Raw genomic sequence first — 22,674 nt, 5'->3', positions numbered from 1 at the left:
AGAAATAAAGTGGCCAAACTCATGCGAGACAATACACTATATATCTACATCTTAAAATATTCTTCCAAATGTGGCCTTGCATCCAACAACAACCTCTTTATCTCTATATGATGCAACCCTCCTTGGCAAAGAAAGTATCTTTGTGTTGCAATTTGTTGGGGACAAAGCAAATGCTAGGACATGCAAGGGTGTGGTCATCCCCTTCCAACAGGCATGAATGATATTCTGTTGTCTTTTGAAAAATGCTTTTGCAGGATCGTTCTCCTTGGGTTCTACTATGGTCCATAATTTTCAACCATAGAGTCCATGCCATCATAAACTTAAATATAGTTGATCCATATCAACACACCTAGTCATACTCATGATGGGCTCTGTAACGTTCCCTTTTGGGATTTCCCTAAATCTTGCCTTAGATTACTATTCTTAATTGATAAGGGAGGGTTAGAGAGAGGGTTCCTTTATCTTCTTAAAGGGAAAACAGTTTGCCGGTCCCTTTATTGTTTTCTGTTCTGCTAAAATATTCTCCCTCATGATTCTTTTTTCATTTAGATCAGAGTGTAGATCGAACTTCTGTATATATCTGCATATTAATCTATTTGTATGTGTTTTCTATCTGCATAAGGAATTCACTGGTAATCATACCCAGATGCTGTTATAAGCAATCAGTCAATTTCGGTGTGGCTTTCTGAAGGTATCTTTAAGTTTGATCTGCCTGTGATGTTGATGTAATTCTGAGTGCAGTCTATTCTTTCCAACTGATTCATGTATTATGGATTAAGTATGAATGTCATACATATTGCAGTCTATATTAATAGTACTACTGATTTCTGCATAAGAACATTATCAGGCTTCATATATTGACCATACATATTAAGCACATCCCCAACAAAAGAACAAAGATGTTACTGCCCATAACTTAATAACAGTTCTGATTTGATCTGATCGATGGTGATCTCCTCAGATGCTTGGATTCCTTTTCTTTATATCTCTCAATGTGAGGGAGGGGTCACACCTCTTCACCATGTATGCCCTTTGGCAAGAGGTACACCCTTTCACCATCAGCACCCTTTGAAAGAGTGCAACTCTTAATTATTTCTGCCTTTTTGAAAGGGACACAACCTTTCACAATCAGATCTGCACTTTTATTTAAATTAGATCTGCACCTCTGATTCCCAAATTATCCCTCTTCTCCCTTTTATATCACCTGTTTGAGGGAGTCACAACTTTTCATTTCATGTCTTTGACCATTCATTAACTTAATTAAAATTTAATTATATACTTTTATATTTTAATTTTACTATTATCATTTACCATTAAATTGTATTTTAAAGTGGGGACATTACAGCCCTCCCCACTCAAAATTGCTTGTCCTCAAGCAACGATCAATTTAACTAAATTTTCCCGATGCAAGGGTTCCTAACCAACCCCTGAAGATTTGTAATCTTAAGAAAAGTTCTCTCTCATCAATTGTAATTGTAAGAACCGTGTTTGGTTGTTTAATTTAGACAAACATAGATCCTCATTCATTGGGAAGAGGATTAGAAGCATGACACATGTGTAAGACCTTAATTGCAATATTTTTTTTCCTAAATAAACTCATCTTTCTAGGTCAACAAATAATACAATTTACAATGATAGAAATCAGTAATCATAAATATTCATGTTGTAGATATGCCCAACAAGGAGTATACACATAAAACACGGAGCATACACATGAAAACACGAAGTATACACAAAGTAGACACATGGATATATTTGGATACAAGCATACACATGTAGATATAGTTTACTTAGTCCACAAGAAGTTGGAACGTCCAACCAGGACCAGATCCATCCCTTGGGCCAATCAATCTATCATTTTACCCACGAGAGGCAGGAGCGTCCAACTAGGACCAGAACCATCTCTCGGAGTAACCAATCCACAAGAGGCAGGAGCGTCCAACCGAGACTAGAACCATCTCTTGGGCTAATTCACTTTAATCACAAGAGGCAGGAGCGTCCAATGAGGACCAAAACCATCTCTTGGGCCAATTCACTTTATCCACAAGAGGCAAGAGCGTCCAACTAGGACTAGAACCATCTCTTGGGCTAATTCACTTTATCCACAAGAGGCAGGAGCGTCCAATCAGGACTAGAACCATCTCTTGGGCCAATTATTATTCCATAATTCACAATAAATCTCTTCCGCAAATCTGCTATAAAGTCTTCCATAATCTGATCATAAGATTGTCATAAAGTATCCACAATCTTTTCTCAAAAGTCTGTTACCAACTCTTCATATACTTCACCTTAGATCTCCATAATATTGTCTCTTAATTTAGTGTATATATTATGTGCTTGATTGTCCTCTTCGCACAATACATGAATGTTTAACAATCTCTCATATTGTCTTGCCATTGTCATTTAGTTGTTGCCATATTTTGGATGGAGTTAATATATCCCTTCTCATTGATTAGAATGCATAATTGATTTATCCTTACCCTACAGGCTGGCAAGATCATGCTCTGATACCACTTGTAATGTCCCCTTTCGGGATTTCCCTAAATCTTGCCTTATATTACTATTCTCAATTGATAAGGGAGGGTTAGAGAGAGGGTTCCTTTATCTTCTTAAAGGGAAAACAGTTTGCCGGTCCCTTTATTGTTTTCTGTTCTGCTAAAATATTCTCCCTTTTGATTCTTTTTTCATTTAGATCAGAGTGTAGATCGAACTTCTGTATATATCTGTATATTAATCTATTTGTATGTGTTTTCTATCTGCATAAGGAATCCACTGGTAATCATACCAAGATGTTGTTATAAGCAATCAGTCAATTTCGGTGTGGCTTTCTGAAGGTATCTTTAAGTTTGATTCGCCTGTGATGTTGATCTGAGTGCAGTCTATTTCTTTCCAACTGATTCATGTATTATGGATTAAGTATGAATGTCATACATATTTGTTGATGTGTCTTTTGTACATGATCAAACACAGAATAAAATACCTAGAGGTATCTTATCCTCTCTTGAATAAAGCCCCCCGAATGCTGAAGATATCGTAGAAGGATCAATCGGAGAAACTCCAAGGTTCTGTTATGTAGGTTCTCTACTTGTGGATAAGCACTAGTGGTCGTTGTGTTTGCTGTTTTACAAGGGGCCTTACGTACTTTCTGGGAAAGCTTGTTCTTGCAACTACTTTTCGATGAGGAAACTGAATTCTCCTAATACTAATTGATAAAACTCTACCAATTTCAGTATTGCCAAAAGATTACAACTCTACTGGAATTGGTGCAATCTTCTAAGGGGATTTAATGATTTTCAAATCATCAATGGGATAGAGACTATCACTAAGATACATATCAATATCTCCAATAATGTTTGAACTCTTAAACAATCTTAATATCTCCAGTTGACCACACAAGGCGTGCTTACAATCAGTAAGAAGCTAAAGGTTTGGACTATGAGTTTTATCAAAGATCAAACACAACATTCATCCTTCAACCTAATTCTAATAGCAAAATAAAACAACAATTGTTTAACTTTCTCCCTTCACTACTTGTTTCTTTGCTGCTAACAATTTTAATCTTATTTCTCTTTTCTCTGACTCTATCTCTTTAAAATGAATTGAGGGAGGGCATATATAGCACTCTCAAATACAATGAACGGCCTGGATCTAAAGAAGATCAAAGGCTGAGATTTTGACACCTAAACCCTAATTAGGGTTTGTTACAAAGAGACCCCATTTAGATAAACATTATCAATCCATAGCCAATAGAAATTGGCACAAATAACGAGGAAACATCCCAATGGGAATAAAGTTGCCACATCATCTTACAACAACTTCTCATCTAGAATTTTGTTCCCTTTTCTATGCTCTTTTCTGGCATATTCAATGAATCTGGATGTAATCCCCTCAATCTCAGCAATGGGAATTTCATGCAGGTTCTTCATTCATTCTTCCAAGTGAGGGACTTGATCAAAAGCTGCGAGAAGAGTCATCTCCCATCCAGGCTCTAGCTCTTTTGTCTTCTCGATCAAGAACATAGTAGCATACATCTGATCTCGTTGCTTTTTTGTGACCATGTTCTCCTCTTTGCCAAAAATAATCTTGATCTTGTCTTCCAATTCTTGAATATCTACATCTGTTTCGATCTCTATCCTTCTGTCAAGGATTGTACATAATACATCAAACACCTTGTCTTGAATATAGGGTGGATAGTGCCTTCAGCTTGGCTGCATCTAGTATTGATGTCTTCGAAAAGAACTTCCTTCATTTGGAGCAAAGTTGACCATTGCAGAAGGTTATGTGTTCCTCCATCCATTATCTTCTCTTGTGCTAAAATCTGCCTTGACGTCCTTCTTATTACTTGCAAGACCGGGATGACAATGTCTCTAGTGTGAGTGAATGCATCCACAGTTATCAATAGATTATGAATGATCTCAAGGACTTGGATAGCCCGATGAAACTGTCTTCATCATTCTTGTTACAAATTCAATGGCTACCTTGTAAGATTCATCAATCCATGAACTCATGAGTTGGGCTAAGTTCTTCATCCTTTCTGCCTCATTTATTGATTCAGGAGGAAGTGCATGCAGAGGTGATATTGCTGGATCCTGTCACCTTAATGGTTGATTAAGGTGGCTAAAATAATTCCTCCAAGCGCTAACCTCCCTTTCTAGCTTCTTATTCTTTTCCATTTCTTCTTTGAGTTTGTCATTAAGTGCTCTTACTGAATCAATTGCTTCTTCCATGGCCACCTCAAAAGTAAGTGGACCAAGCTCAAATGTTTCTAAATCATATTCTTCTGCCATAATCTCATCCTCATACTTGTCCACTACTGGTGTGGCTACCTGTATCTTCCTGAATCCTGCATCATCTCTAATTACCTTTGACATCTTTGTAGCCTTCTTCTTTTCTATCTCTTCTTGGGAATTTCCTACGAGTCTTTCCAAATCAAATACTTGTTCTTCCTCCTCAACTACAACTACCCTCGTCAGTCTTTCTTTCAGCCAATCTGGAATGGAAGACTTTCTTTCGCTTACCTGTATTTCCTTAGGCAGAGGTCTATCGTCTCTGAAAGGAGATGTTGCTTCATCATCATTCTTTTCTTGTTGTTGTTCATTAGCACCAACTTGAAGAGATTGACTTGATGAGTGCTGAGGTGTTCGTCCCTTGCCTTGTTTATCATTCTGCACCATGGATTCCATAGACTCATCAATTTCATACACTGTCTCTCTTTGATCTTCTCCTTGACTTATCTCTTTTTTATGTCTAGAAGATGTACTCGGTGGACGATCAAGATTCACCTTTTGTTTCTTCTTGGAAGGTTCTTTCTTCTCAGGTCCTTCTTTTCTCTTCGACCCTTTGGAATGAGAAGTATTCTCACTCACACTTGCTTCTCCTTCTTATGTTCTTGTTTCTAGGGTGAATGTCATGGCAATATTCTGCTCCTTCAATTTTTAATGCTGTACGTCCACCCATCTGCGAGTGCAATTTAAAACAGGGTCCATCAATGCTCTTAGGTCTGCAACTTCTTGCTCATTCCAATCTATCTTCACTTCTTTGTCTTCCTTCTCATAGGACGATTGGAGATATCTACCACTGTCCCGGGCTTGATCATCTACTCTATAAACCTTACATTTCCGAATAAGATCCAAGGGTAATCTAGAATGCATCTTTCTTTTCACCTCTACATCATCTTGGACATTCATCCAGAAGTCCTCCACTTGAAACTCATGTTTGTACTTCTTCCCAACTGTCTCTTCCATATGACCATGAGGATCGAAATTCTTTCTTGAGGCAAAGGATGTGAATGAATACAGAGATAATTCCTTTTCTGCATCTTCTGCGGCTTGAGAATTAGGACACACTTCAATTGAATTTCCCAGTAAAATAGGTACGGGGATACCATTTCCATGCTTATGTCTTGATGCTTTAGCATAAGCAGCCAACTGTCTAGTCACTTCCAGTAGTATTATTCTGTTTGTAGGATATCTCGGCAACATGTAGGGAGGTGAAGGACATCCATGGACCCTGATGTAGGTGAATTTTGGAAATTGAATAAATCATGCACCATGTTTCTTCACGAGCTCCTGTGCCTTCGGAGACAGTCGATGGTGAATCTCTCCTTGCAATGTCCTAGTGATATACATTGTGAAGGTGTCATTGACTAGCTTGTAGTCATTCCTTGGTAGATGATGCAGTTGAACATAAGAATCACATGCTCTTATTTCTCCGGGTCCTCTCCCAACAACTCCTCTGTGTGGTAGCCCTGCATACTCAAAACTTCTTACTAAGGAATATATGACATATGAACTCATGTGGAATGATTTAGTAGGGACTAGCCTCCTCAACCGCACGTCTAGGTTGTTGCTAATGATTCTAGCCCAAATGAGCATTCCTTTCCCTTGGACGATCACTTGAATAAAGAAGAACATCCACTTGTCGAAGAAAAAGACCTGAGAGGCACCTATAACCCGATTGAGCATGGTTATCAAGTCCCTGAATTCTTCTTGGAAATCAATTCTGTGTGGCGTATTAGGAATCTTGTTCAAGCGAGGCCTACTCTTGAGTAACCATTCTTATTTATGAAGTTCAGACAGGTATCAGGATCATCTTCGTAGATGGACCTAGCTCCTTCCAAGCTCTTGTAGATCATATTTCTCGGCTCCGGGAGATGAAAAGCTTCACTTATAGCTTCTTCTGAAAGATAGGCTAGGGCAGTTCCATCCCTGGCTACGATCGTCCTTGAATGTGAATCATAGTGCTTAGCACATTTGACCATTAGCTCGTGACATCTAACTGCAGGAGGGAAGCCTGCGGCCTTGATTATGCCACTCTCAATTATCTTCTTGGCTATGGGTGATGGCTTGCCGATGTAGGGCGCTTCTCGAAACTTCCTCACATTGAAGTTCCCCAAGTTGGTGTCTCCGATATTGCTCCATTTGGACACGATCCTGGTTTCCAAATCATCGTTCTTTTGATCTTCTTTGATGAGAGCCTGCCGGGTAGCGGATCCACTTGCCTTTGGGGTTGTCATTTGATACCTACAAAAAGAGGCTTAAGTTAGGTTTAAGTATAATACCCAAGATAGGAGATTTGAAACATTTAAAGAAATGATTAGATTACAATTTGAAAATAGAATGATAAATCCTTAAAATTATGAATTTTCAAATTGAGATCACTTATGAATCAAACCAGATTATTGAAGACTTGACCTCAAATAGAAATTTGAATCAGATCTTCAATATACTTTCAAAAATCTGATTGTACATACCTTATCCTTGATTTTCAATTATCAATTTGAAAAGATGGATAAAAAAAATGAAGATTTGTGCTGGACGAAAGGTCTTTGATCTGCACTTCAGGTTCGCCCTTGATGATTTAGCCTTTAATCAGCCTTCCTAAATCAGAAATTCGCCTATACCTGCTGCAATTCGCTCCTCTAATTCTGCTCCTCAAATTCACATAGGAAAGAATACAAATGAATGAATGATGCTTTCAAACCATCTTACCTTTATATGGCGATTTCACCATTTTACCAATAGGCCGACTTGCATAAATGCACAAAAAAATAAAATAAAATTTCCTCCAAGCTAGCCGACTTAGCAAAAAGCTAAAAAAAAATGTTCTTGGGCGCCAAAGGATAAATTTTTATTTTTAAGGCTTAAAAATCAATTTACCCATTTTGATAGGTGTCTAATTTAGGTGGATTTGCATTGTCTACCCAAATGATGCTTGATTAGCAACTCATAAATGAGGGGGAAATTGTGTCTTGAATATGGTTTGATTTGTGAATTTCTCGAGAGGGTATAGGTAAGCCTAGAAGATGCTAGAGTTTCTTCAGAATATGATGAAGGCACACTTAGTCTTCATAATCAATAGAATGTTCATGATGTGAGAAGCTTCATCTTTCCATACCTTCACAATCTTGATTTTTCACTACTTCATGCTCTTGTCATCATGACCTTGCAACTTGCCTTTGCCTAGCTCAAACAACATGAAAAATAGGCATTTCAAAGGATTTCGCCTTGGACTCTTTGGAAGGGTCAGGAGCGATTTTCCTCCCTTAGCTCAAAATCCTCACTTCTTGCATCCACCACCTACTCAAATGCATGCTTGTGGCAATCTCCAAGTCCAATCCTCCTTGACCACTGTCTTGGCCTAGCTCAAACTTGAATAAAAAATGATATTTTGTGAATTTCGCTTTGGACCCTTTGGAAGGGTCAGGAGCGAAATTCAAGTTTTAGGCTCGATCCTTCATTTCCTTTACTTCAATTCATCTTGCAAGGCTAAATAACATCATTCCATCCTCAACCACGCCCTAGGAATCAAAGTCTTGGCCTCATACAAGGAGAAAATAGTTGATTTGAAGAATTTCGCTTTGGACCCTTTGGAAGGGTCAGGAGTGACATTCATTCCTTGCTTGTCTTCTTTTGCTTAGCTCCATTCTTCTCACTTTGTTTCCCCTTGATTCCCTCATTTGGATCCATTTCTCAACCTGACAACATTTGCTTGATCCCCAAAAGGCCTGAAAGGGAAAATTCGCTCATAATCATGGCTAGGGACAGGATCTATCTAGGATTTTGCTCTGGACCCTTTGGAAGGGTCAGGAGCGAAATCCTTGTCCTAGCCTAAAATCTACATTTCTGGTGGCCAAAATTCATTCAAGGGCAATCCTAAGGGCTTCTCTCACCTTGGTCTAGGCCTGGCTTGGCACAAATTTTGGAGGATAGGATGGGTTTTAGGAATTTGCTTTGGACCCTTTGGAAGGGTCAGGAGCGAAAATCTTGTTTTGAGCTCATTTCTTCATTCTTTCAACCTCAATCAACTTCAAAAGGCAAGGACACACCTTCTCACTTCCATCCATGCCATAAAAACCAAAAGCTTGACTTGATTTGCAAGGGAAATAGGTGATCTTAGGAATTTCGCTTTGGACCCTTTGGAAGGGTCAGGAGCGAAATTCTTGGTTTTGCTCAATTCCTTCAAATTCATCGATTACTAGCAACTCAAAGTCATTCCTAAGGACATCCCCAATCTCAATTCATCTTGATCCACACTTGTCTTGGCGTAAAATTGAGAGAAAAGAGAGGTTTTGGGGAATTTCGCTTTGGACCCTTTGGAAGGGTCAGGAGCGAAATTCCCATTCTAGGCTTGATATTTCATCTTTTCAACTCCAATCTTCTCTAGAAGGTAAAAATACATCACTCTCCTTGCATCCACGCCATAAGAACAAAGGTCTTGACCTTATCTAAGGAGAAAATGGGTGTCTTCAAGAATTTTGCTCTGGACTCTTTGGAAGGGTCAGGAGCGAAATTCAAGTTTTAAGCTAAAATTCTTCATCTCCTCCACCTTTAGTCACTCACTAAGGCAAAAAACATGTCAAACGCTTCCCAACATGCCTTAGAAACTAAGAATTTGGTCTGAACAAGGAAGAAATTGAGGTCTATGGGGATTTTCGCTCTGGACCCTTTGGAAGGGTCAGGAGCAAAATCCATATTCTTGGTTAGTCTCCCACTTCCTTCATCCAATTCTCCTTCAAACTTGATCGAACTCAGGGTCCTTTCATCTCACTTAAGCGAATCTACCATCAAATTGGCTCAAGACAAGGTCATTTCATCATTTTAGGCAAAATAGGGGGTCAAACTGAGGATTTCGCTCTGGACCCTTTGGAAGGGTTAGGAGCGAAATTCTCCTTCTAGGTTGATTTCCACCACTTCATCACCTCAAATCTCCTCTCAAAGATAAATGTGCATCAAAGCCTTCCCATCACGCCTTAGAAGTCAACAAACTTGGTCATATCAAAGAGCAAAGTGGAGGAAAAGTGGATTTCGCTCTGGACCCTTTGGAAGGGTCAGGAGCGAAATCCATGTTTTAGTCAAAATCTTCATCTTTTAATGTGTCCAACCACCTTTCAAGGCAAGAACATACCAATCCACCCCCTAACAAGACTTAGAAACCAACCCCTATCCAAAACAAGGAAGGAAATGAGAGCTATAAGAATTTTCTCTCTAGACCCTTTGGAAGGGTCAGGAGCGAAATCCTCTTTCCAGGTTGATTTTGCACTTAATTCATCCAATTCTTCCTCAAAATGTAATCAATTCAACTTCCTTCCACCCCAATCAAGGCAACCCACCATCAAAACTAGCTCTAGACAAGGCTAACCTAGGTCTCAAGGCAAAAAGGAAGGTCAAATGGAGGATTTCGCTCTGGACCCTTTGGAAGGGTCAGAAGCGAAATCCATGTCTTAGGTTGATTTCACACTCCATTGTCTCAATTCACCCTCAAACTTGATCAAATTCACCTCTCCTTATCACCATCAAGTTGATTTGTCACTTACTTAGCTCAAAACAAGGTCTTTCCAATGTCCTAGGCAAAAATAGAGGGTCAGATGAGGATTTCGCTCTGGACCCTTTGGAAGGGTTAGGAGCGAAATTCCTATTTTGGGTTGATTTTGACTACTCCATTGCCTCAATTCAATTTCAAAGGCAAGAACACATCAATGTCCTTCCAATCATGCTTAGAAATCAACAAATTCAGTCATAACAAGGGGCAAAATAGAGGAAATGTGAATTTCGCTCTGGACCCTTTGGAAGGGTCAGGAGCAAAATTTCATATTTTGAGCACCTTTCTCACTTCCTTCCTCCTTTTCATGCTTTGGACATAACTTCTCAATCATTATCAAGTGAATTTGCTCATCAAATTGGCATTTAGTTCAAGATTTTGTGAAGAAATAGGGTCATACAAGAATTTCGCTCTGGACCCTTTGGAAGGGTTAGGAGCGAAATTCAAATTTTAGGCTTGATTTACTTTGGAATTAACTTGACTTTGCCCTAGACTCAACCCTTGGTGCACATCCTTCCACATCCTTGCCAATTTGCTCATCAATTCTTGAAATCGCCTCCTGAATCTTCCCTTGGCCACTGGCTCTGCCTAATTGACTCTGACCTGACTGAAGACAAGACTTTGGCATGAAAACCAACACTCCTGACCTACCCTGACTTGAGACATTTATCATCTTTTGCACAATTTATCCATCTTCAATTTCCTGAAAGGTAAGACCCCTCTAAGATAACCCTAAGGTTCAAGGCAGACAACATATGACTTCCCAAATCCAGGCTATACTCAGCTTTGAAAGAAACCCTAGGATGAGCTCTTTGAGAGAAACCCTAATCTACCCAGCCCAGGCGACCACTAACTCACTCAAAACACCTAGCAAGCAGAGAAAAAACCTAGCTAAGGGAAAGCAAAACCCAAAAAAAAGAAAAAAGAGGGGGTCCCCATCCTGATGGGGCGATGTGTGAAATGGTCACAACAATATTGCAGTCTATATTAATATTACCACTGATTTCTGCATAAGAACATTATCAGGCTTCATATATTGATCATACATATTAAGCACATCCCCAACCAAGAACAAAGATGTTACTGCCTGTAACTTAATAACAGTTCTGATTTGATCTGATTGATGGTGATCTCCTCGGATGCTTGGATTCCTTTCCTTTATATCTCTCAATGTGAGGGAGGGGTCACATCTCTTCACTATGTATGCCCTTTGGCAAGAGGTACGCCCTTTCACCATCAGCACCCTTTGAAAGAGTGCAACTCTTAATTATTTCTGCCTTTTTGAAAGGGACACAACCTTTCACAATCAGATCTGCACTTTTATTTAAATTAGATCTGCACCTCTGATTCCCAAATTATCCCTCTTCTCCCTTTTATATCACCTGTTTGAGGGAGTCACAACTTTTCATTTCATGTCTTTGACCATTCATTAACTTAATTATAATTTAATTATATACTTTTATATTTTGAATTTTAATTTTAATTTTACTATTATCATTTACCATTAAATTGTATTTTAAAGTGGGGACATTATAGGCTCAATGAAATAGAAGAACATAGTTCATTGAATTTGGTTGCCTCCAAGACACTCCAAAGAGTGTTGATGGCCATGGTGTTCAATGACTCTTGCACCTTCATAGCTCATCTCAAGATGATTGTGTGTGATGGGATTCAAGTCTCGACAACGTAATATGAAAAATAGAACGAACAAAAAATAGACATCTTAAAATTTAAAATATAATAATTTTTTTTAATAAAATTACTTTTGACAATTTAAGTTGGAGAAAGTTTTGAAGATGGCGTGTGACATATGATGATTTGTTACAAACATTTGAATCTCCTTAGCCTCGGTCTAGATTCCTTTGACCTACTAGATCTTTGTGCCAATCTTTTGCATTATTAAGTTGAGGGAGTGGACTACACATGGTGCTAAAAAAATGCTCGTATGTACCTCACACTAATAAACTAATTGCCCTACAATTTTTAGCATTGTGCATTATGACTAGGAGAACTTTTGAAGGGCCGACCATCTCAATGGATCATGAAGCTTGCATCCTTAAATTGCCCTTCACAATCAACTGCCTTCAAAAACATCACTTCTTTAGGCCATACTACAATGACAATAATTAGTGGTCTATTTTTGTAATCCTTCCATCTATAAAAAATGATGGACAGTTCTATTTAAAATCACGTACCCTTGATTTCCTTAATATTGCTTCTATTGAAGGTTTTTCTTTAGTCAATAAAATGGGGCACACTTCTTCATACCTAGGACTAGTGTAATCAATAGGTGCATTAGCAATTGCCGTCACAATTTTCAGCGAATATTGTGTTTTGACAAGGTTGAAAGGAAGCTCATTTCCATGAATGCAATGAGAAATGCTCTAATCTATAGCCTCTTGTGACTTATTCTGGAAATTATCCAATGGGCCTCTTTTATGAGAAAGAAAAGGGAACATTGTCTACTTGGGAAGGTGATTTTGGAATGAAAGGATGTGGGTCAATTGGTACTCGGAGGTTTGTGCAATCCTTTCTTGGATAGAGGATGCAATTATTCTTTTGCTTTGCTACTTACAATGTTGACATCCTCTTGTTCTTGATGTATGCCGTTATTTGTTGCTTTGGCAATCCTTTTATTTGTTTTTAGACAAAATCTTATTCCAAAGCTGGTCATAGTGCATAGGTTAGCTTTCACTCAATATACAAGTTCTGATACTCATTCTCACATTGGTTACAATGCAAACAAAAATCCACCTCTAGGAAGTTGCCCATCATGCATGTATGTTGCCAAAGAGGTGACATTTGTCTATTTTCTCTTTGGCATTGGGGCAAATGAACTAGAACTACCAGCCATTTTTTATGAATAAGAAATGAACAAAACAATAGAAAAAACATTACAACCCTACATTTCATTAACTTGAGAAAAAAGGGGGCATTATAACCCCTATATTATATAGGAAAGGTTTATAAAAAGTAAAAAACATTCAAAACATTTTTAAAAAGGAAAGGAAAGACTTGAAAAAATCACAAGATTAACTCATCTTTAATAGAAATTTCTTTTAGATGCAGTTCTTTCCCTCTTGGAGCTTTCACCTCTGAAGAAATATCCATCAATCTTCAAGAATTAAAAATGGCAGCTGGAAAGAAAAAACTGTTTTTGTCACTTGTATTTGTGAAATGAAATGAGGGCAGGAATGACTGATTTTAGGCAAAGAAGTGAAAAGCACATACTTTAGGGCAAAGTTAGGGTAGTTAGATCAAGATGTTTTTTTCAAGGTTGCACCAAGACGGGGGTACTTGGAGACTGGTACCAGTACTAGTACAGCTATTTTTCAAAATAGGAGACTCACTTGGAGATGCCAATTTTTTATTAAAAAAATTAATAATTTATAGAAAATCTGAAAATTGGTGTATATTTGTAAAACTAATTATGAATATAGACAGTATATGGAAATTGAAGGCAACAGCCCAAACCAACAAGTTGAATATTTCAACACTGCAAATCCTTTTGCTATTATATGTGATTATATATATGATAATGTGAATATAGATTATATATATAAGAATATGAATATAGATATACTCACAAGAATGAAGAAAGAAAATGTATATCATAGGAAAATTCCCGACTCTCAAGGATATAATAGAATTCATCCCCATTGTGCATACCGCAAAGTCTACATAAAGGAATTAAAAGAACAAGAAGAAGAATATAGAAAATATGAATATCTTTTGAGTTTTGCATCGAATTGCAAATAGTTGAATGGCAAATACTTGTCGTCTTGTTAGCTCACGTTGACTCCTGCCTTGCATTGGCTTATGTTTTTTCTTCTGTGGTGTGTTTATTTTCCAGCTTTCCGGTGCATTTAACTTTTAATTTTTCAGGGGTTTTTGTTTTATTTGTGTGGGAGTCAGCACCTTTTGCATGGGAGACAGCGAGAGTCTTTCGGAGACTGCAGTTGAAAGTCTCCTACAATTGGAGACATATGAGGCAAGGTCTCCGGTACTGGGATGTGTTTTGGAGATGTCAAGATGCATCCCAGGGGGTCGGAGACGGGTCTCCGTGCAACTATGGTTTTTTTGTTTTGTATTAAAAAGATTAGAAAAAAGTGATTTGAGTCAGTTTTAGGGTTAGCAGGCTGCGGGTCTGCATGGGTGGGTTCACCTCGGGCACTCTGGGCATTGAACCCTAGGCTGTCCTGGCCCAAAGTTGGGATCAAAATTGTATTAGTGCAATTCGCTGGGCAAACGGGAAAGACTTGGTAAAATAGGTGCATGGAAACCTTTGATTCCAGTTCTTGCAGGTCAAAATATTGGCTTCATTTGCACCTGCAAGTTTATTTAAATTGGAATTCATGCCCATGGTTCATTTTTCTAGATTATCATGGTGAAATATACTTCCATAAATTCCTTCATAGATTATCATAGTGATCTATTTCTTTACAGATTACCATGGTAAAACCATATATCCTTCCATTGTTTCCTAGAATATTAGGATGAAAGTTGAAAGTATTCCACCAGAAACAGGCTTCATATGCTTGTGGCAACATATAGTGCAAAAATCTAATAATATATAAGCTAAGTTATCAGATTCATGTCTTGATGCCCGGAATCGGAGCCAGGTGCAGTATGGGTCCCGGTGTGGTTTGGGTTCCAACTTGGGTTGATCCCGGGTGCGTCCCAGGCACCCGGGTTCTGTGGGTGCCTCCACGTCAATTGTCTAGGTTATGTGGGTGCCTCTACGTTAGTCATCTGCTACAAATTTTGCTCGAAAACTGTATGCTATGTTCGGGAAATCGTTGGAAAACTGTATGCTATGTTAGGGAAATTGCTGGAAAGCATTATATATAACATTATTTTGGTCTTATTTATTATATGTTGTGGGTTCGGGAAATATTTTACTAAATAGTATATGGGCGAATTTAATAATGTTTAGGCAATTGTGAATGAAAGGATAATGTTTAGTATATGTATTCAATAATGTTTTATAAAATATTTTAATTTTTTAATTAATTTTAAATAATAATTTTTTTATAAATTCATATATATAATGAAATTATTATAATATATATATGTCGGACGTACCCATACCCACACCCACACCCAAGGAATATATGCTGCTGTACCCACGAATCCATACCCGTACCCACGAACCCATACCCGAATCAGTAACTTAGTATATAAGTATTAATATTAGGCAGATGTTTTAAAAGTCTGCATTTTTTAAGTATTTAACCCACTCAAATGAAATCGCTTGAAAATACCTTGATTGTCTCCTCCAAGTGTCATGATAATATTTCATGTCATCTTGCCATTCTTTGTCATTATTAGCCTATGCAAATATCTTTGCATTTCACGAAGGTTGAAATGTATCTACATAAGTACCTCAGCATATTGTCTTGGAGGAACCTGGGGCATATCGAGGCAGGGCAATGTTGTGAAGGCATTTCAGTCTACATACCAGCCTGGGATTGGGACTCAGTGCCAATCTAGACCAGGTATATGGCTGTCTAGAGGTAAAACAGCTTTGTAGATTCAGACTGTCAACTGAAAGACCAATTCCCTGTGCTTATACATTAGCTGTTAATAATTTTGTAAATAGGTCCCTTCTTTATCATATTTATCATCTTAATAAATCACAATATCATCAGATTTGACCATCTCAACTATGCTGAAACAAATTATTTCAAAGTTCATACTATATCAATCATGGATTGGAACACAGCATAAACCAGAGTATGAGACAAGGGTAGATATAACATGCTAACTTTTCTCTTGTTATATCTTCAGAATAGGTGTCAATACAGTAGACTTGATTACAGCTTGAAGTCTTTTCATAGACTTCATCACATTTCTCATTTCTCATCTATGTATTCCATATCTATCAGCTTAACCATAAATATCCATCTTAATTACATGGCATATACACTATATCCAGCCATGAAGAGACATATATTTATATAAATAAGTGTCTCTCCATGACAACTTCATAATAAAATGCTTAACTATTGATGCTGAGGTATTGAAGGGTTGGCACTTCTCATCCCTGCCTCCTGATATTTTTCCGACTCTCTGTATGCTGCTGTCAATCAATTCTTTGATCTGAAACAGTGTCCTGCCAACGTATACAACAGTTCCCCTGGCTTCTTCATGATAATATATGAATCTCAATATATTTTTTCTTTAGTTTTGTGCAAACCAAATTTTTCAGGGTCAACATCTATTAACAATGCATTGAAGATTGTTTTTCTTAACCTTTTACAAATTGCATAAATAAAATAATTTTATTTGCCCTGCTGCATTTACAAATCGCCTAATTAAATTATGCTCTATTAATTGTTACTCTTGTCGATGTGTAATTATTCTAGCACGTTCAAGCCTAACTTCTGAAGTACAAAACCTCGTAGTGGGAAGTAGTTTTGTGGTTGCTTTCATTTTATTTCATGATATTTTTGTTATTTAGAGATAATCTCTAACTTTCGTTTAATATAATTATTGCTCTGTATGTTATAGGAGATAAAGCTGGGAAAACCAATGCTACAGACCAACCAGAAATAGATTGGAAGGAATGGGTCACATCCAAAGTTTCAGGTTTGTGCTTAAAATATGACAGAATTAAAAAATGGCTTTTCTTCTGGGATAGAGTTCAGTCTGTTTGATTTCACTATTTTGATTATGAAAGGGCTCTTTTTATGCTGATTTTTTATGAAATTCTATTTCATTATTATTTTTGGGTTTGACCGACATGTACAATCACATTGATTCTTCAAATTACAAAGTGGTTAAATCTCAAAATTTAACCTTCACATCTCCTGACTTGCCACAGTGGTTAAAACCATCTTACTTCTGTTGACCATGGTTTCATGTATGTGTATTAGAAGCAAATTATTAACATAACCAAAGTCTCTATAAAAGAATCGCCAGCTACATAAGTTTCATCATTACAAACTTCGTGTTTATATTACCTGATATGCCAACATAACCAAAGTTTTCATTCCTCAGCTTCATTCTTGGCTTTATGGTCTTCTTGATTCCTTACCCATTTTTGTAGAACCAATTTCTGTGCTTTTCCAAGAATTCTATGCCATCATCGTCATTAATAAGGAATCGTTTTTAGCAGCATTATCAGGAGCATCATAGCAGAATACAGATGCCTGTGTGTCACCATCAATAGTAGTATCAACCAAACAAGTTAAAGTGTCAAGGTCTTGAGTCATCGGTGTCATGAGAAGTATCACGTATCACAGGTGCATTTTTATATCATTTTTTTACTTTGCATATTTAACATCACATTTGCTTTCTCAAGCAACTCTTGTTTCAATGATTCTATTAGCTAATCTTCCTTAATCATGAAGTTTGAGAATATTTATCCAATGCTTGTATTTTTTCCTCTAGTTCACCTATATGTTGGGTATTACTTTCCACAAAATTTTATAGAACTCTCCTTTTTTCTTTTCTTATTTTGCTAACTTTGTTTATTATTAAACAAACTGATCTTTCAACCTTTTAATCTCCTTTCGATAATCATGTAGAGATTCTTGAAATTGAATTATTGCTTGGTTAGCTCTTTTAAATTTCTTTTTGTCTTTGCCCATTGCTGAAGTGTTAACAGCAAGGGAAATCAATCCAACCAGCACTCAAGCATCTCACACACACAACCAGAAATTCTATATTATATTCTTGAAGAGAGACAATGATGGGGTTTTGGGTTGAGTACAAGTGCTTCTCCTTTATCACAAGTTTTTATCATTTAATAGATAATAATAAGAAATTCATTCGTCCACCGACTTCAGGGCAACCATCCACAATTTAACAGGAAAGTTTACAAAGTTGTGTGGACAATAAAAGCAATACATAACAAAATCTATATTCGTTTGTCCATTACTTCAAACAGATCTAACAAGGGATTCTGTCAAGTGCTTCAACCTTTGAATTTTAATTTGTTTATACTTATTACAATGCCGCTTTTTGATAATTTATCTCATTTTGGGCCACAAAACACCTTTAAATTAGAAGTATAACTTACCTTACAATCCCCAATTACAAATGCTCTCATAACCAGGATTTCAGTGCCTCAAAGAAATTGTCAGTCAGAGCACATATGAAGTAATTATGATGGAAATTGTCACAAGAAGTCAAAATATTACAGGCATGGGTCTGGGTCTGTGTCCTAGAACCCAAGAACCCAGTAACTTGAGATTCTCAAACTTTAAAATTCTTGATATTGTATTAGAGTAAGTTATTGTTGTCAGTTGCAAAGGAGATTAAGAGTGCATTGGCCATGGTTTTGTACAGTATAAAATTGTGAGAGAAGTGCAGACAAACAATTTTTTTTGGAGTATAGTTGGCTTTTCAGGTTTCTGCAGACATCATCCAACATCATTTTAACAGTGCCATGCTATGTTGCTGCTGTTATATCGCTGTCCAGTAACTTGTAGAAATTTGGGTCTCTCTCTCTCTCTCTCTCTCTCTTTCTCTCTCTCTATATATATATATATTTTAATTTTTTTTTATCTATATTGCAATCCCCCTCACTGTCCCCAAAAGATGGCACTTGGACTGCTGCCCCAGAAATGCGTTAACGCTCTATGATGGTTTTGTAAGCTCCTTAAATCTTAAAAAAGGTTACGATATAGGGTAAATAGTCTTTTATCATATATTGTCTCTCTTTAATTTTTCACATGGTTCTTTTTTCATATATCGTCTCTCTTTAATGTGTGTCAGGAACTGGATCTAATCCTACTGGAGCTTCACATAGTTGTGAGTTAGCATTTAGGCTTTTCTTTTGTCACACCATAAATTATCTTGATGAATTGTTTGACTCCAACTAAATGTTTTCTATCAGTTGGTCCTAGGTCTTCTCCCAATGAAAGCCAGTTCTCTGTTGAGTCAGCTGATGATATTGAACACCGATTGTTTGGAGGATTCAATGACAATGATTCACAGCCAAACTCTTTTTATCAGAAATTAGATAGAATTGAAAAAGCTCGCAGAAAGGTGAGCTCTAGCTTTGGTAAGGAGGATTGGGGTGGTGACTTAGGTTGGGAGGGTGATCGAATAGGTCTCGACAGTGACACACTGAATGATGGGATGGATGATAAACTGAAAAAGGCTGCTCTAGAACATGATTATGGTGCAGTGAGACCAGATGACGACTACTCCTTTAGGCCTGATTCTACTTTTTCACCTGGAACTCAGTACAAAGTACAGGTAATGCATACTTTTTTTGATAGTAGAATGTAATACACAATTAATAAGAATCATGTTTCTACAGGCAGTAAGATTTTTACATTGTTTTCACATATTTTGCTCATGTCCTAGTTTCATTAAATGTATGGATTACGTAAGAGGCATGTTGTAGTTCTATGGAATTTGTCAGGTCAGTTATGAAAGAAGTTATTGTAATCTCTTAGCTCCCTTTTGACCTTTGAGCTCCTGCTCCTCTCTAAGTGATGGATTCTTTGAAACTCTCAAGGGTCAAATCTGTTGCTCTATTCAAGATCTCACATTGAACTTTCTTAAACATTTCAACTGCTCCGTTGGTTTAATTTCTTGGAGTGATTCCATTTTAATCAAATACTATGCCTTGAGCAGCCTATTTTCTAAGCTCAACTTCGTAAGGATGTATCCTTATTCCTATTCCTCATGGTGAAGGTTGATCAATCTGAAATATGCTCAGTGGTTGAACGATCTGCCTGCTTTAGTAGATGGTAAATTGGTCCACCACTAGGTAGGTAGGTCCAAGGGCCCTGTTTATAGCAGTTGGCTTGGACGGCAGTAGGTTCTATCTATATTAGTGGGGTTTAAATGTTTGGAGTTTCAATAACTTTTAGTCTTCAACTTTTTATGTTAATTAAAATTGTTGATCATGTTGGAAATGATGTAAATAAGGTCTTACTAGCTTCCGTCCTACTTGGTAATCTTATTGTGTTAATTTTAAGCAATCAGATGTTAATCTTAAATAATCAGGTTATAACAGAACAGTAACAGCAATAAAAACACAAAACAAGACACACCAATACCCTGGGAAAACCTCCCTCTTGGAGGTGAAAAACCCAGCCACAAAGTACAATATGTATTATCTTAAATGTAGGCAATTACAAGGCAAGTGTGCTTATCTCAGATTGCTCTTCAACCAGCAAGATAGCAGATCTGAATTCCTCTTTATATGATAATGGAGATTGCAGCCCTTATCATCAGCATCAAATTCGCCCAAGGCAAGTCTTCATTAGCTTCGCAAGATCTTGATAGCATCACCTAACAGCCAACCTTCACACAATGGATGAGGAGCAAGTTCGCACAAGAGAGAGAGAGAGATCGCCAAATGTTGGAGAGCAGATTACATGTGTTGACAGCCTTAAGAATGATTCGCCTTGTATGTTATTGATTCATTATGCCATGCAAATGACTTGCTTATATACTTGACTTGTGGTGTCAAGTCTCAAGTTGGCCTGCCTTGTTAATTTAATAATAATATTATGTATATCGTCCAAATAGGTCTTGACCTATTAAGACGTTATTGCTTGATTGCCTTTATCACACGCTACATGAGTTTGGGCCCAGCCCAATTACATAATCGCTGAAAGTACATATTGGGCCTACCCTATCTACAAGTTACATTCAATATAGGACCACAAGTTACATCACCCAATTAGGGTCAGACCAAATTACAAGTTACATTTATAGGGCCTGTCCTATCCACAAGTTACATTATATATAGGTCTTGCCCAAGCAAGACATAATTACAAGTTACATGTATTTGGGCCCAGCCCTAAGTTTGATTTACATAATAGATAATACATGTGTATTTTAATTGTCATTGACAACATTAAAATACAATAGATAGGTATCCGAGCTAGCTACTTTTTCAACATATTGTAGGCTTGAACCCACAGGATTCCCATCCTTTTTAATGCCTGTGGCATGCTAAAAGAGTTTTATTTTGGCTTCCTTTTTCACTTTGAATTGTGGAACTATTTTCAGCATTTCTGTATTGGTTCATTTTGTTCTATAAAATCTTGCCTAGTTCATGGTATTGTAAGCTTGATTGTAAGACTGGAGATTATGTTCAGTTTCTTCTTAATTAATATAACAAATGTTACAGGATCTTGATCTTACAAAGCCAGCAGTTCAAAAGGTCTATAGGCGATATACATTCCAAACTGCAACAAAGGAGGTCTTGCGGAAAGCAGATTTTAGGGTAATGTATTCCCTCGTCCTGCTTGCACAGTTTGTAATTTGAAATTGAAATGTAATCTGTGGTTTTGTTTCTTTTACAGTTTAATATGGAATTTATTTGTGTTCTTAAGGATGCAGTAATATTTATTCATGTCTGTTTTTTGCGCTTCTATTCAACGAAGGGAATCAATTGGATAGATAATCATTTTAGGCACATGATTAAAATAACCTAGCCTCAGTTTGTATCATGTTTGGAAGAAGGCATGTATGAGAGGAAAGAAATGTTCACCCCTGATTTTGTTTGTTTGTTTTGTGAGAATAAAATGGAGATGCAGAAAGTGTTTGGTGTTTCAAGTTTCATTCACCATTTTGATGCATACATTGAATTCTCAATGCATTGAAAGAGAATAGACAATTCATTGCATTGAACCATATTTATCACCATAACAAATCAGTCAGCATCAAGCACTAAGCTGAAATCAGATTTGTATAATTAATTTGCAGACCTGATTGCAAAGCCAAGAAATTTATTTTCAGACCTTTAAGTGAACATCAATCTTCTCCAAACTCCCCCAAATGACTTTGAACAAACAATCAATCAAACACAAATTTTAAACCAGAGAAATCCACGCAAAAGGTTCAGATTGAAGTGACCAGCAAAAACCCACATGCCAAATAAGGAATGGCTCCCAGCCTAGAAGGGTGATTTGTCTGGTAAAATCAGTCCTTCACCAAAATCTGCAAGTGACATATTAAAAGATGGTGTTCAGCTATGGGGAATGCATTGAATCAATACACAAAATGATATCTAGCACTCCTAGTGAGTTATGAGAAGAACTTGTTGGATATTTTGTCATTGATGTCAAAGGATGATGATCAAGGTTGTCTAGCAATTCTTTGTTTGAGCTACTTGCTTGCTTGATTGAGCTACTTGGTTGTTTGGTTGATCCGCTTGGTTGCTTGGTTGAGCTGATTGGTTGTTTGGTTGAGCTACCTTGCTGTCTGGTTGAGCTACTTGGCCGTGTTTGAGCTTTTTGGTTGTTAGTTTGAGCTGGCTGCTTGTCTTTGTCACCTGTCTGCTTGTCTATTTTTGAGTGACACATCATCTGTGGAATTTTCATTGCGATAGTGGAAGAGCTGAGTTTATTAATGATGGAGCAATGTTAATTTTGGAAT

General features: G+C 37.2%; 1 protein-coding gene across 2 annotated transcripts in view; it reads left to right on the top strand.

The window, feature by feature from the left end:
• The window catches only part of LOC131077984 (uncharacterized), a 49,263-nt gene that overhangs the window by 5,795 nt on the left and 20,794 nt on the right, over positions 1 to 22,674 (top strand). Inside the window, exons 2-5 of one of the 2 annotated variants that reach the window (XM_058015593.2) lie at positions 16,834 to 16,911; positions 19,045 to 19,080; positions 19,166 to 19,530; positions 21,425 to 21,520. In XM_058015593.2, coding sequence (XP_057871576.2) covers positions 16,834 to 16,911; positions 19,045 to 19,080; positions 19,166 to 19,530; positions 21,425 to 21,520 — 575 coding nt within the window. The remainder of the gene's footprint in view (positions 1 to 16,833; positions 16,912 to 19,044; positions 19,081 to 19,165; positions 19,531 to 21,424; positions 21,521 to 22,674) is intronic. The other variant, XM_058015594.2, reaches the window with a different exon arrangement.

The sequence above is a fragment of the Cryptomeria japonica genome, chromosome 5 (assembly GCF_030272615.1).
Source record: "Cryptomeria japonica chromosome 5, Sugi_1.0, whole genome shotgun sequence".
NCBI classification, from domain to species: domain Eukaryota; kingdom Viridiplantae; phylum Streptophyta; class Pinopsida; order Cupressales; family Cupressaceae; genus Cryptomeria; species Cryptomeria japonica.
Note: the sequence above shows the minus strand (reverse complement) of the source record. Positions and strands in the feature narration are given on the sequence as shown.